Raw genomic sequence first — 16,553 nt, forward strand, 5'->3', positions numbered from 1 at the left:
CACTGAGCAAGACAGAAAAGTAGAAGGTGTTCAGTGCTCAGAGACATGGCCGAGGTGAGGAACTTGACCACCATTAAGCAAGACACAGAAATGGAAACACCAACCCTGGGCCAAGAAATATCTGAAGACAGATTTTTCAAAGGTTTTATGGACTGATGATTGATTCATTACGGACCAGATGGATGAGTCCATGGCTGGATCAATGCACAAAGACCGCCACTTCCACTCTGATGCCAGGAGGGTGTTGGTGCACACTGCTATGGGCTGGAATTTACAAAGGTGAGCTAGTCGGAAATTTCAAGTTGAAGATGGACTCAAAATCACATCCCAAACCTACTGCCACTTTTCTAGATGACATTTTCTTCCAGCAGTGGAACAAAAAAAAAGTCTGCATATTTCAAGAAAACCAGAATTGTTCTGCAGGACAATGTTCTATCGCAGCATCAAAGTCTTCACTGCTGAGGATGAGGAAAGACCTTAAAAATGAAAGGATGATGTAATGGTTCCTTCCTCACCCAGATTCAAACCCTAGTGAGAGCGTGTGAGCCCTTCTTAAACAGGAGATTTACGGTGAAGGAAAATAGTCACCCCTTTGAACAGTGTCTGGGAGGCTGTGGCTGGTGCTGCTGAAAAAGTGGATCGTCAACAGATGAAGAAACTGACAGACTCCATTGATGGAGCTTATTACTATTACTAAAAAGAAAGCCTAATATATTACTATATTGGTCACTGAGATTTTTATGAAATGTCACAAATGTATTTTGTAAATTGAGCTGCTTGATTGAGATGAAAAATTTACATTTTTCACTTAGTTACATAATAATTCTGCACACTAATAATTACCCAATAATTCTGCACACAGATATTCTCCTAAGAAAGACAAAACAGCACTTTTACTTTCTTAAATATTCAGGTTTATTAACCTTTTGGACTGATAACAGCAGAGGAGTTGACGAAACCCTGAATTCTGATCTCTATCATGAAGTCACACAGTGCATCTCTGAACGGCTCAAAATTAAAAAAAATTAAGGTGTTGAAGAGGCTGGGTCCTAATTTGAATCTCATTGGGATCCTGTGGCAAGAATTTTAACAGACAGTTCATGCTTGAAAACTGCATTGTGCAAGGATTAAAACAATTCTGCACAGGAAAGTGTTCGAAATTCCTCCACGGTGATGTAAAATAAACTCGTTGCAAGTTACCACGAAATAATGATTTATTACTGCATAGGGTGGCACAACCTATTTTGTTATGGGGAGCAATTACTTTTTCACAAGGTTTTGAATAAATTATCTTTAATAATTAAAAGCTTATTTTTGAATGTATCTTTATTATATTGCAATAAAAGTAGTTGGATCATATGAAACCTTAAAATATGTCAAAATAGTAAATATAGAAAAAACGGTAACAATAAAGGCATACAACATTGAGAAAACATGAAACTTCTGGCTTTTTTATGCTACGTTCGCAAACCTCTAAATACCTATAATCACAATCCATATAGTAAGGCTTATATGTATTATGGACAGAAAACACCAATAATTGAAAAATACAGTCAATAATAATAATAAAACACTTACATTTTATTAAATATATAAAACAGGAACCACAAATACAACAAATACAATAAGAATTAAACATGACAGCCAAGTTAAAAAGAAAAGCAGGAGCTCACCTAGTGACTTTTAAATAAAACCAAACTGGAAGCCTTGCAAAGTAGGTGATATATGACAAGAATAATAAATATATGCCAAATAAAACGTGTAGTAGCATCATGGGTGTCCACCTCTTCTGCTGGTTTCGGTGTGCAACCTTTCTGGTGGGCATCGAGTTGTGTATACAGCTGCAAGCTATAAGCCGAAGGTCTACACAGGTGTGGAGTAAGTAATGCAGTCACCTTATTGAATATCTTCTCTCTTAAATATATTGCATTTTAACTTCCCATCACCCCTGGAAAAAGCATTTCCTGCAAAACGCGCGTCGGGTGCGGTGGGACCTAGTTCCTTGCCTCGCCTCTTGGAGTTTGAGGGTATTCACTGAATCTATTTGCTATATTGTGTTGTTACAAATAGATGTACAGGTGTCTTTCTAGGTGGCTTAGGCTGGGTTCACACTGCGTTGCTGGCGTCCGTTAGACGGACTACGTTACACAGCGGCAAAACACGGTGTAACGTAGTCTGTTTAACGCCGCCATTGACTCCAATGTCGGACGCATCACTAGCACCTGCCCACAATGGGCGTGCGCTAGGGATGTGTCGTCATTGAGTGACGGACCCGGAGACGCGGGCTGCAGCGTTTCCGGGTCCGTCATTGCTAGCGCAGATAGAGCTAGCAGATACTCTATCTGCGCTAGCATGCTTCCATACCGGCACTTACGTTTACAGCAGTCCGTTACCATATGTGTTGAACGGGCTGCTGCAAACTTACCACCTACTTACCACCTACTTGGCAAGGCTTAGACTTTGGTTTTATTCATCAGTCACTAGGTGACGGTGTTTTTTTTTTTTACTTGCTTGTGATGTCTTGTTCTTATTATATTTGTAGGGTTTGTAGTTTCTGTTTTATATATTTAATAAAATGTAAGTTTTATTATTATTGGTTTGCAGTTTTCTATCATTGGTGTTTTCGCAATGCTCTGCCAAAATGGGTTGAGCTAGGGCAGGACAAGGCGTATCAAATCCTACTACTCTAATTCATGACAAGCTTACGCCACACATCTTACTCTAGCCCCTAATAGGAATAAGATTTGTGGCAAATCCACCATGTTCCTTCATCAGGACTGACGTGAACGACGTCGGTAGCTTTGATGAATCAGGGACTAAGTATTCTAAACATCCTCTCCCATTTCTTGAAAAAGATGTGTGACTTTATTTTGAATGGAAATGTTCTATTTTTATTTTACAATTTGTAAGTAAAACAAGAAAAAAAAAGTCTACCACCCATTCCCGTGTGAGTCCTTTGATATGATAAGCAGATGCAATTTGTGCATAAAACATTTCAAAAACTCTGGGACATGAGAATGTTTTTCTGCTTAATTTTTAAAGCTTTATTTATGACAATAAAGGACAAGAACATGTAGATAAAGCAAATAAAGTGTCATTTTTAACACATATGAAAACGAGAACACAACTTTTATAATGAGGACAGATTACAGAGTAGAACACGTAAAAATTTATGTCACCACTTAAAAGGACTTTTCATAGCTCAGTTATAAAAGGAAGGGCCTCAGACAGCCCAGGCCCAAATATTATTTATCACGTACACAACAACACCACATTTACTCCCACACTCCTCTCCTGTTTAAACCCAAAAGAAGTAGTGCAGAGAATTGATTGAACTACAATAGTAAACCTAGTAAATTGTCAATTAGGGAAGATGCCTCAGAAACAACCGTAATCTCTGTCTCAAGCCAAAGCAACATGATTTTCTAAAATGTATCTGGCCATTTTCTGGACATTTAAAGTAATTTATAGAAAGGGATATTTTAACCAAATTAACCAAATGGGATAATGATGGCATACTAGTCCAGTTCCATTCCATTCCAACTACTTTTCTGGTATAGAAAAGAAGTACAGCCTTTTGTACAAAATCAATATCATTTAAAGTGCATAAGAAGACATATTTGTGGAGAGAGGATCCTAGGAAACTCAAATTAAGTGTGCATAAAAAGGACCATTCCCAGCCAGGTCAATTTAGGGTAGGACCAGATAGCATATATAAAAGTTCCTTGTGCTGCTCTACATAGAAATCATATATCCAAGTTAAAGATTCCCATTGTTTGCAGTTTAATTGAACGCAGTATACTCTGCAGTATGTACCAAACCTCTCCTAGAGCTTGTCCTCAAGGGAAGGAAAGAATCCACTATTTTCCCCAAGTCACTGGCCTTAAGACCAACCATAGCCCTCAACCACGTCATCAGGACACTGTCGAAAGATTTGATAGTAGACGTAGATGGCAGACTGAATGTGTAACCTGTACATGTTAAGGGTTTAGCCAGATTAGTTCATCTTTGTAACAACCCCAACTTAGAGGGTCCTAATTACACCTGAAGCAAGCCAAACTTCACACCAAAGGCAAGTATGAGCAGGAGAAACTGAAAGAATGTAGAATTATGAAGGTCATATTAATATTTTAAGATATCAACGATAGGAAAAGAGGATGATTTAACAAAAAGTTGGACCAAATACTTAACACCTTTCCATGCCCCCAAAAATCAAGGGTAGCATGGTCCACTAGTTTAGATAAAGGGGATTGTTGTCACAAGGGAGTGTAGGGGGAAGGCTTGATTGAGTTTCTGATTTGAGGGGAAAAATAGATTTTGCATATGGTACATTAAAGGTGTTTGTGCTCTGTGTGAGTTTTTTGATGGTTGTTAAGACTCGATCTCTTGGAAAAACATTTCTCACATTCTGGGCATGAATATGGCTTCTTCCCTGTGTGAGTTCTTTGATGTCTAATAAGATCTGAATTCTGGCTAAAACTTTTTCCACATACGGAACATGAAAATGGCTTCACCCCTGTGTGAATGTTTTGATGTGAAACAAGAGAAGATTTATAAATAAAACGTTTTCCACATTCTGAACATGAAAATGGCTTCACCCCTTTGTGAGCCCACTGATGTCTAACAAGATTTGACTTTGCAGGATAACATTTCCCACATTCTGAACATGAATACGGCTTTGCTCCTGTGTGAGTTCTCTGATGTGTAACAAGACATGATTTCTGGTTGAAAGATTTTCCACAATCTGAACATGAAAAAGGTTTTGCGCCGGTGTGAATTCTCTGATGTCTATGAAGAATAGATTTTTCACTAAAACATTTTCCACATTCTTCACAAGAAAATGGCTTCTCTCCTATGTGACTTTTCTTATGTTTAATAAGATTTCCTTTCAGGTTAAAACATTTTCCACATTCTGAACATGAATACGGCTTTGCCCCTGTGTGAATATTTTGATGGTTAATAAGAGATGACTTGTCAGTGAAAAGCGTCCCACATTCTGAACATGAAAATGGCTTCACTCCTGTGTGAACCCACTGATGTCTAACGAGATTTGACTTATTATTAAAAGGTTTCCCACATTCTGAACATGAATATGGCATTGTGCCTGTATGAATTCGCTGATGTGTTGCAAGACCCCATTTCTGTTTAAAACATTTTCCACATTCCGAACATGAATACGGCTTTGCACCTGTGTGACTAATCTGATGTCTAAAAAGAACAGATTTGTCACTAAAACATTTCCCACATTCTTCACATGAAAATGGCTTCTCCATTGTGTGAGCTTTCTTATGTTTAATAAGTTTTGATTTCCAGTCAAAACATTTTCCACAATCTGAACATGAAAACGGCTTCTCCCCTGTGTGATCTTTTGGATTTATAACACCTCTGCTGTGACATTTATTTTTCCCCAAATTCTGTGTTGAATCAGAAGATATGACTTGTTCAAAAAGATCAGATGATAGATCTTTGCTGTGAAGGGCTATATTTGGAATAATGGCATGTTCTTCATATGTGTCTTGTGTCATACAATGATCATCTGCTTTACAATCTATAAATATGCGATATTCCTCTGAGCTCCTGGAACAGTCATCTGACAAGAGTAAAATTAGATTTTTATTAGTCTTGACTATTATCATTATCACCTAACATTTATACTGATATTTTATAACTTTTTTATCTAAAAATACCCATAAAAATTAGGAGACCAGCAACAAAATTCGCTTTGTATTGCTAACTAAATCACAATCTAACCACTGCCTCAAAACAAGCACCCGAAGATGATTCTAGGCCTGAATTGTTAAGAAAGTTCTCCTCAAGACAGCAGTGTCAATACATGCGAACGCTAACTGCTGTTTGGGCACCCTGAAATTCACAGACAGGAGAAGCATTTGGCTTTGGGAGGGCCAATTTTGCTAAAATAGTTTATGGAAATTATTTCTTCTACAGAATGTTTGCGCTACAAGTACCATGTAGATCCCCTATTGTTCTACTGACAGACGATAAACCTGGATCGAAGGCTTTTTTTTTTTTTTTTCAAGATGAATTTAAGTTTTTATTGGCAGCATCTCGTGGTGCAAAATTTGTAATCACTCTTCATTTTGACTTTAACCCCTTCATGACCGTGGGATTTTCCGTTTTTCTGTATTCGTTTTTCACTCCCCTCCTTCCCAGAGCCATAACTTTTTTATTTTTCCGTCAATTTGGCCATGTGAGGGCTTATTTCTTGCGGGACGAGTTGTACTTTTGAATGACATCATTGGTTTTACCATGTCGTGTACTAGAAAGCGGGAAAAAAATTCCAAGTGCGGTGAAATTGCAAAAAAAGTGCAATCCCACACTTGTTTTTTGCTTGGCTTTTTTGCTAGGTTCACTAAATGCTAAAACTGACCTGCCACTATGATTCTCCAGGTCATTACGAGTTCATAGACACCTAACATGACTAGGTTATTTTTTACCTAAGTCGTGAAAAAAAATTCCAATCTTTGCTAAAAAAAAAAAAAAAAAAAATTGCGCCATTTTCTGATACCTGTAGCATCTCCATTTTTCGTGATCTGGGGTCATGTGAGGGCTTATTTTTTGTGTGCCGAGCTGGCGTTTTTAATGATACCATTTTGGTGCAGATACGTTCTTTTGATCGCCCGTTATTGCATTTTAATGCAATGTCGCGGAGACCAAAAAAAACGTAATTCTGGCGTTTCGGATTTTTTTTCTCATTACGCCGTTTAGCGATCAGGTTAATGCTTTTTATTATTGATAGGTCGGGCGATTCTGAACGCGGCGATACCAAATATGTGTAGGTTTTTTTTTTTTTAATTGATTTATTTTGATTGGGGCGAAAGGGGGGTGATTTAAACTTTTATGTTTTTTTTATTTTTTTCACATTTTTTTTCACTTTTTTTTTCACTTTTGCCATGCTTCAATAGCGTCCATGGGAGGCTAGAAGCAGGCACAATCCGATCGGCTCTGCTATGTAGCAGCGATCATAAGATCGCTGCTATGCAGCAGAAAATTAGGTGTGCTGTGAGCGCCGACCACAGGGTGGCGCTCACAGCTACCGGCGATCAGTAACCATAGAGGTCTCAAGGACCTCTATGGTTACAATACTGAAGCATCGCCGACCTCCGATCATGTGACGGGGGTCGGCGATGACATCATTTCCGGACGCCCGGCCGGATGCGGTAGTTAAATGCCGCTGTCTGCGTTTGACAGCGGCATTTAACTAGTTAATAGCGGCAGGTGAATCGCGATTTCACCCACCACTATTGCGGGCACATGTCAGCTGTTCAAAACAGCTGACATGTCCCGGCTTTGATGCGGGCTCACCGCGGAGCCCTGCATCAAAGCAGGGGACCTGACGTCGGACGTACTATCCCGTCCGACGTCAGGAAGGGGTTAAGGAAGCAAAATGAATTAAAAAAAAGATCAATTTGGGAATATATATACTTTTTAAACTGTTCAATGTATTAAAAGTGATCATAACTTTCTTGGCACTTTTGCATAGTGAATGATTTTTTTTATCGCTATAACTTTTTTAATTATTTGCCAAAAGAACCATTTAAAAGCTTATTTTAGGCTAAGTTCACACTAGAGGTTTCTGCTGCTTTATATGCATTTTTTATGCCAATTTTCAGCTGTACGACAGTACGAGCAAAGCCTATGAGATTTTAGAAATCTCATGTATACAGCTTGAATTTTGTTATCAGTGCCTTGTGCTTTGCATGTTTTTTGACTTCAGTATTTTGTGCTTTGCACATTTTTTTGTACATGGAGCATGTCACTTTCAGTGTTTTTTACAGCAATTTTCACCCATTGAAAGCAATGGGTGATGAAACAAATGCTAACAAAATGAAACATGGCAAGTACAGCAGTATATGAAACCCATTTATTTTTGTGATTTTTCCAGGTTTACCTTCTTGTCTTGGTCACCTGAGATGGCAGTTTGGATTAGTGCAGTTAAATTAAAGTAGTGATGTGTACAAAGTAAACATTGGCTGACAAAGGTTTGAAATTGAACAATGCCTGTGGCTGACCAAGGTGTGAGGTGCACGATGCATGAGCAACTCAATGGCAGACCAAAATGTGAAAGTAAACAGTGTCCTACAAACTCAATGCACTGCCAGCGTCTTAGGTAAATTATTCCAGACCAATTCACCTTCCTCAGCTGTTACATTTGTATACATATTTTTTCATGAACATATGTCTTGTATTGGTGACCTGTGTTCATGCTCCTGTTGTGGAAGCCAAATGAACTTTGGGATCCTGGAAACAGCACCAAAAATATGCTTTTGATGCGGCTTCTTTTCTGCAAAGGAGTGCAGCAAAAATGCCTAATGTGAACTTAGCCTTTGAGTTGAGTTGTCATTATCAGTGATACCACTATGTTTTACATACAACTTTTAATTGTTTTTTAACCATTTTTTGTGTGGCGGTATGATGACAGATTAGCAATTTGACAAGTTTTTTAATTATTTTTGACATGTTAGACAGATGGCTTAAATTTTGTGACCAATTTATAGCTCATATTCTCCGGGAGGAGCCGATGCAAGTTATCTGTTCCTTTTATTTAATTATTATTCTTTTTACATTAAAGCTGTGTTGTAATTGGGCAGTGAGGAAGCAAACTGAAAAAAGGGTCCCTTCTGTATTAGAAACATCTAAAGGCCACTGTTACTATTGACAGTGGCATCAATAATGGAGGGAAGAATTGGGAGGCCATGTAGACAGCGTCCCCTGAATTAGTAATTAGAAGGAAGAATAGAAAATCTTGGCAGTAGTGTCCTCTTCAAGAAAAGGAGCTGAAAATAAAGCAACCCTCCCACCAAAGTAATTTTGTACTATTCTATTGTTGTATTTTTTTGAAAGCTTTTATTTGTTAAGAATTAGTTATGACACTGCAGATATACACTGCTCAAAAAAATAAAAGGAACACTAAAATACTACATCCTAGATATTATTCATTAAATAGTGGAATGCATTAAGAATAGTAAAACATAAAATGATCAATGTAAATCAAAATTAATATCCCATGGAGGTCTGGAATTGGAATGATACTCAAAATCAAAGTGGAAAATCAAATTACAGTCTGATCCAACTTTATTGGAAATGCCTCAAGACAAGGAAATGATGCTCAGTAGTGTGTGTGGCCTCCACGTGCCTGTATGACCTCCCTACAACGCTTGGGAATGGTCCTGATGAGGCAAGTGAATGTTCTCCTGAGGGATCTCCACCCCGACATTGATTAAACCATCAGTAAAAAAACACAACCAACAGCACCAGAGTATTGGGATGCACGCTCCAAAGTCCAAGGATCCAATTGGAACAATACTCACAAATGTAGAAAAAGAAGCAGCATCCGTTCCAGGTGAAGAGGGTATCAAAACAGTCTTTATTCTGCCATAGTAACATACAACGTTTCGGCCATGTTGGCCTTTGTCAAGTACTTGACTTATTGATTAAACCATCAGTCAGCTCCTGGACAGTCTGTGGTACAATGTGGCATTCATGGATGGAACAAGACATGATGTACCAGATGTGCTCGATTAGATTCAGGTCTGGAGAACAGGCAGGCCAGTCTATAGCATCAATGCCTTCATCATGTGGGAACTGCTGACACACTTCAGCCACATGAGTCCTAGCATTGTCATGCATCACAAGGAACCCAGGGCCCAGTGCACCTGCATATGGTTTCACAATGGGTCTGAGGATCTCATCCCAGTATGACTAGCACATGGATGGTTGTGTGGCCCTCCCAAAAAAAAAAAATGCCCCCTCACACCATTACTGACCCACTGCCAAATCGGATATTGCAGGCAGCAGAATGCTCTTCACAGTGTCTCCAGACTCTGTCACACATGCTCAGTGTGAACCTGCTCTCATCCGTGAAAAGCACAGGGCACCAATGTCGCATCTGCCAATCTTGGTGTTCTCTTGCAAATGCCAATCACCTTCCATGGTGTTGGGCTGTAAGCATAACACCCACTTGTAGACGTTGGGCCCTCATACTACCCTCATGGAGTCTTTTTCTGACAGTTTGAGCAGACACATGGCTGTTAGTGGTCTGCTGGAAGTCATTTTGCAGGGCTCTGGCACTGCTTATCCCGTTTCTCCTTGCACAAACGAGGAGGTAGCGGGCCTGCTGCTGGGTTCTTGCTCTTTTACACCCCCCCCATATCTGGTGTACTGGCCTGTCTCCTGGTACCTGGTCCATGCTCTGAACACTGTGCTAATAGACATAGCTACCCTTCTTGCCACAGCTCGCATTCATGTGCCATCCTGGATGAGCTACACTGCCTGAGCAACTTCTGTGGGTTGTACCATCGCCTCATGCTACTATACATCTAGGGGTGAGAGTAATGACAAGATGCAAAAGTAACCAAAACAACAGAAAAAAACATGAGAACAGAGAAATGGTCTGAGATCACCACCTGCAGAACCACCCCTTTATAGGGGTTGTCTTGCTAATTGTCTATAATTTCAACCTGTTGCTTCATAACTGGACAGTTGATTTCTGGATTTCACAAAAGTGTGATTGAATTGGAGTTACATTGTGGTGTTTAAGTGTTCCCTTTATTTTTTGAGCAGTGTATATATACATATACACACATATGTATTATCTACCGTTGTGCTCAAAAGTTTATATACTCCAGCAGAAATTTTGCTTTCTTGGCCTTTTTTTCAGAGAATATGAATGATAACACCAAAACTTTTTCTCCACTCATGGTTAGTGGTTGGTTGAAGCCCTTTATTGTCAAACTACTGTGTTTTCTCTTTTTAAATCATAATGACAATTCAAAACATCCAAATGACATAGATCAAAATTTTACATACACTGGTGATTTTGGCCTGATAACATGCACAGAAGTTGACACAAATGGGTTTGAATAGCTACTAAGAGTAACATCCTCACCTGTGACCTGTTTGCTTGTAATCAGTGTGTGTGCATAAAAGTTGAGTGAGTTTCTGGGATCCAGACAGACACTTGCATCTTTCATCCAGCCACTGACGTTTCTGGATTGTGAGTCATGGGGAAAGCAAAAGAACTGTCAACGGATCTACGGGAAAAGGCAGTTGAACTGTATAAAACAGGAAAGGGATACAAAAAGATATCCAAGGAATTGATAATGCCAGTCAGCAGTGTTCAAACTGATTAACAAATGCAAAATAAGGGGCTCTGTAAAAACAAAACGACGGTCAGGTAGACCAAAAAAAATTTTTGTACACAACTGCCAAGAAAATTTTTCGGGATACAAAGTAAAACCCACAATTAATATCAGCTGAAATACTGGACTCTCTGAATACTAGCGGTTTGGCTGTTTCAAGATGCACAATAAGGAGGAACTTGAAGAAAAATGGTCTGCATGGTCGAGTCGCCAGCAGAAAGCCATTACTGGGCAAATGCCACAAAGTATCTTGCCTACAATACGCAAAACAGCACAGAGACAAGCCTCAAAACTTCTGGAACAAGGTAATATGGAGTGATGAAACCAAAATTTAACTTTTTGGCCACAACTATAAAAGTTACATTTGGAGAGCGGTCAACAAAGCCTATGATGAAAGGAATATCATTCCTACTGTAAAGCACGGAGGTGGATTGCTGATGTTTTGGGGATTAAAAACACAGGAAACTTGGTCAAAGTTGAAGGAAAGATGAATGCAGCACGTTATCAGAAAATACTGATACGCATGGGACGTACTTGGACGTTTTAACATGACAATGATCCTAAACACAAGGTCAAGTCGACCTGTCATTGGCTACAGCAGAACAAAGTGAAGGTTCTAGAGTGGCCATCTCAGTCTCCTGACCTCAATATCATTGAGCCACTCTGGGGAGATCTCAAGCGTGCAGTTCATGCTAGACAGCCCAGGAATTTACAGGAACTGGAGGCTTTTTGCCAAGAAGAGTGGGCAGATTTACCATCTGAGAAAATGAAGAACCTCATCCACAACTACCACAAATGACTTCAAGCTGTCATTGATGAATGTATGTAAACTTTTGATCAGGGTCATTTGGATCTTTTGGGTTGTCATTATAATTTTAAAAGAGAAAACACAGTAGCTAGACAATAAAATTGTGTCAACCTACCACTAATCATGAGTGGAGAAAACGTTTTGGTGTTATCACTCATATTCTCTGAAAAAAGGCCCAAGAAAGCAAAAATTCAGCCAAGGTATGTAAACTTTTGAGCACAAATGTATATATATTCCCATGAGAAGGATCTATGACTTCTCTGCATTTAGTGGTTACTACTCACCTTGTCGGTTATCTGTAGGTATCTCCTCTTTCCACCACTCATCCCTCCACACATATGTCTCTGTAGTATAAGGATGGGTCAGATCTTCATCCTGAAATAAATACTGCAAATGCCACAGACATATGGAGAAGTCCCATCTACGATCAGCTCTAATCCTGCCATCTCCATTGTTCTCATCACACAACTATAAAACATATAATACTGGTGGATAAAATAAGACTGAGCACAAGACCCTTACAGCTCTCTAGACATCATATTGGAGATCTCATGACACTTTCTCTTCATCTACCTGATGATCCTGAGGAACATTGAGAATTTCTTGTTTACAGTCCGGTGCATGAAAAGCGCAGGGACTTCTTTCCGGTGTTGTCCTCTTACTGGATAGATCTGGAGGAAACACATACAAGCACTGAACTTATTCTTTACCTACATATAATTATAGGCCATGTGTACTTAGCCCTGTCTATTACCTGGTGATGTGAGGGTCTGGGGAACCTCCACCATGATGTCCTTGTACACATCTTTGTGTCCTTCTAAATACTCCCACTCCTCCATGGAGAAATAGACGGTGACATCCTGACACCTTATAGGAACCTGACACATACAATGATACCGTCATCCCCTGATCCTTTCATAGCATTACTGTATAATGTCCCAGCATTCCCAGCAGTGTCACCTCTCCAGTCAGCAACTCAATAATCTTGTAGGCGAGTTCTAGGATCTTCTGGTCATTGATGTCCTCATGTATCAGGGGGTGAAGTGGAGGCACAGTGATTGGGCTCAGGGGTGTTCCCCATCTCTCAGACACAGGGTCCTGACAGTGCTCACTAGAGGTCTTCTTCACTACTGTGTAATCCTGGTTATGGAGAGACACATTAATAAATCTCACTACAGACATTTCCAGAGTCCTCACCTCTCCAGTTCTGTCCATCTGTTATTCCCATAGATAAGAATGATGTAATGTGACTTCATCAGAATCTCTCACCTCTCCAGTAAGCCGGAAGAGGATCTCTAGGGTGAGGTGTAATATCCTCTCCGCCATCTTGTCCCTATGCATCCTTCATGGGTCAGGAAAGTTATATAGATACATTTTTAGTATGTTATAGTGTAGGAACCTAAAAGGAAAGAAGATTGTTCAGTTGTGATGCCGGTATAAAGCAATAATGCATTAGAGCACTTTATACATCTAGAGGTCACACAGAGGATACCCATATCCTGTCAGTTGGGATTACAGGAGTTATAAACATATTCAGATAATATTGGAGCCGATTAACAATATAAATAACTCAATTTGCAGCACAACAGTCTTCATACAGCCAATACAGTATGGTAATGGTCCTTTTGTATATATCTCGTCACTCCATGACAAGTTCTGGAAATACTCCAGCTACTACTATACTTTTTGATGTGCTCAAAAATAGTGCTTTTCTCTCAGTCGCTGTAAGTTATGGGTGCATCATTCAGACCAAACTTTCCTCAGTCCTTGTATCCCATGCTTGACTCCCAACAAAGCAACAAGTGAAATCAGTTGGGCATCATCCTTAAGCTGGTCTTCACTGTTATGATCTTCTATCAAGCAAGATATAACCCCTGAGTTACAGCAGGTGAAATGAAAACTGTAGAGAACATGTCATCAAATTTCTAAGTAGATATATTTCTATAGGTGGTATTGACATGTAGTTCTCAACCGATCTTATCTGGCACTGGCAAAGAAATCAAACCGTAGATGTCCATAAATTACAGTAAGTTATGTGTAAAAATGAGAAATTACAGGAAAAAAGTGTATACACATGAAGAAAGAAAGGTGCAAAAAGCCTTGGTAAGTCATGACACCAGCTGAAATCCATCAGTAATAAAGCAATCCTGCCACTTAGCGAAAAATAATGTCACAGTGGTAACAAGCATGCCTTCTAAGTGCCGTGTTACTCACCGCGTGTTTTGCTCTGCTCCACCCAGTACCTGACCATGCCTCTGAGATGTGTGGTGCTATCTTCTAGCTTTGCTGTTTGTAAGTCATGGGTGAAGTGGCCGAACTCTGCAGGAATTTGTATCCATCTTGTCCTGGAGAGATCTGCTTCCCTGGCCTATCACCTGCCAGCAGGTAATATATCAGGCAACTCCACCCTTCACTCCTGGCCTGAACTTATGTTCTTGGTAGCTCGGGCTCTAGTTCCCTGTATTGGCCTTTTCTGTTATATCTCACCTGTCGATCCAGCTTGCCTTCTTGTTTATCTTGATATCTCGGCTCCTGACCTTGGCTGTGAATTCTGAACCTATGTTGCCTGCCCTGGCCTCCAACTGTTTCGACAATGCTTCTGTCTCCCCCACCTGTATCCCGTATCCGAGTCTCTAACCCTACGGTCAGCTGCTGCAGTCCTGGGGACTGCCCTGGATTTGTAACTTGGTGTCTACCGGCGGCCCAGCCAATCCTCAGCATCAGAGGCTTTGGTGAAAACCCGGAAGACAGTCACGCCCCTCCAAGATAAGCCCGGCCCATGGCACAGTAGGTCATACCCACCAGCATTACAGTATATTCAGGCCATGAATCCCATTGACAAAATGGGATCCAGAGACTCCAAGTCTCTTCTGCAAGTCCTGTATGAGGAGGTTCATGTGCAAAGTGAGAATGAAGACCAGGTGATGCAGACTGATGCACACTGTACAACGCCTCAACCATGACAGGCCCTCCTTCCTCAGCATTGCCATCATCTCCAGTGGAGTCGCCTGGAGTTCCAGTGTCTGGTAGAACAACTAATCTTCAGTTTTCACTTCCATTCTGTTTTAATGGAGACCCCAAAAAGAAAGCCATGGCTTCATAAACCAGTGCCAGATCCACTTCACTCTTCATGCTCATTTTTTTTTTCCTTCGGACCAGACCAAGATCAGGGTCATAATCTCTCTGCTGTCCGAACGAGCTCTGGCTTGGGCAAACCCCTTTTGGGAGCATGATGGTCCTGAGAAATGCGACGCTGGGAGATTCAGAGTGGTTCCCCCACATATGGGGTATCGGAATGCTCAAGAGAAATTGCACAACAAAATGTATAATCCATTTTCTCCTGCTACCCTTGCGAAAGTTAAAAAACATTAGGGCTAAAGGAAAATTTTTGTGAAAGAAAAGTAAACGTTTATTTTTTCCTTCCACGTTCCAGAAATTCCTGTGAAGCACCTGAAGGGTTAACAAACTTCTTTAATGTGTTTTTGTGCACCTTGAGGGGTGCAGTGTTCAGAATGGGGTCATTTATGGGTATTTTCTGTCATATAAAAAAATAGTTTTGCAAATTTTGTTGTAAAAATGATAACTTCCTAACAAAAACAATTATGTTTCCAAAATTGTGCTGATGTAAAGTAGACATGTGGGAATTGTTATTTTTTTTTTAACTATTTTGTGTGAAAAGGACTCAAATTTAAGGGCCTAAAAACTAAATGTTTGAAAATTGCAAAATTTTAGCCAAATTTCCTTTTCACAAATAAACACAAGTCATATCAAAGAAATTTTACTGCCATCATGAAGTACAATATGTCACGAGAAAACATTCTCAGAATCACCGGGATCCATTGAAGCGTCCAGAGTTATTACCTCATAAAGGGACAGTGGTCAGAATTGTAAAAATTGGCCCGGTCAGGAATGTGAAAACAGGCTTTGGGGTGAAGGATACTATTTAGGGATCACAGAAGGAATTATGGCCGCCAGCAGGTGAATAGGGGGAATATTGTCATGTGGGGTCACAGGAGGAAATATTTGTGCTGGTATATAAGGGGAGGACATTAATGTCTGGAAGCAAAGAGGAAAACACAATCACTGCACAGACACAGACAGGAATCCCAGGTGTGAATAAGGACTATAGCGAGTGTGATAATAATGTGTGTACAACGCTGCGGAGTATGGAGGCGATATAGGAGGAGGGATAAATAACCCACATAGAGAATCCAGCACCTACCTCCACCTGCAGAGCCGCACTCCGCATATATGGATGTTGTTCTGTGCACACAGGACCTGTGATGAGGTCACAGGAGGGGAGGAGTCAGGGGTCACATGATCAGGGGCCTCAGTCTATGCAGGACTCTGCTGTGCTGGTTGTCATGGTGCTGGATGAGGGGAAGTTTATGTGTGGGGTCAGGAGGGGTTTACAGTGTGGATGTAGCGGAGCCGTGTGTGTACGAGGTGTACGGAGCGGAGCCGTGTGTGTACAAGGTGTACGGAGCAGAGCCACGTGTGTACCAGGTGTACGGAGCGGAGCCGTGTGTGTACGAGGTGTACGGAGCGGAGTCGTGTGTGTATGAGGTGTACGGAGAGGAGTCGTA

At 40.4% G+C, this 16,553-nt stretch overlaps 1 protein-coding gene across 2 annotated transcripts; it reads right to left on the reverse strand.

The window, feature by feature from the left end:
• Positions 1-1,014: 1,014 nt before the first annotated feature.
• On the reverse strand, positions 1,015-16,240 carry LOC143766354 (uncharacterized). Of its 2 annotated transcripts, none has more exons than XM_077253979.1 (7): positions 16,190-16,240; positions 13,237-13,366; positions 12,928-13,107; positions 12,722-12,845; positions 12,541-12,638; positions 12,252-12,342; positions 1,015-5,590 (listed from the first exon to the last, which is right to left on the reverse strand). In XM_077253979.1, exons 2-7 carry the CDS (start codon positions 13,306-13,308, stop codon positions 4,332-4,334), a joined length of 1,824 nt encoding a protein of 607 aa, XP_077110094.1. In that variant the 5' UTR covers positions 13,309-13,366; positions 16,190-16,240; the 3' UTR covers positions 1,015-4,331. The 2 variants fall into 2 exon arrangements, with proteins under 2 accessions (XP_077110094.1, XP_077110093.1); XM_077253978.1 differs by having other exon boundaries at positions 12,252-12,435; positions 16,190-16,239.
• Between the last annotated feature and the right edge of the window lie 313 nt (positions 16,241-16,553).

The sequence above is a fragment of the Ranitomeya variabilis genome, chromosome 4, assembly GCF_051348905.1.
Source record: "Ranitomeya variabilis isolate aRanVar5 chromosome 4, aRanVar5.hap1, whole genome shotgun sequence".
NCBI classification, from domain to species: Eukaryota; Metazoa; Chordata; class Amphibia; order Anura; family Dendrobatidae; genus Ranitomeya; species Ranitomeya variabilis.

Coding starts and splice junctions, on each gene's coding strand:
- LOC143766354 (XM_077253978.1), bottom strand. CDS start 13,308: ATGCATAGGGACAAGATGGCGGAGAGGATATTACACCTCACCCTAGAG. Junction 13,108..13,236: donor TCTTCCGGCTTACTGGAGAG/GTGAGAGATTCT, acceptor CTCCATAACCAG/GATTACACAGTAGTGAAGAA. Junction 12,846..12,927: donor TTGAGTTGCTGACTGGAGAG/GTGACACTGCTG, acceptor TGTATGTGTCAG/GTTCCTATAAGGTGTCAGGA.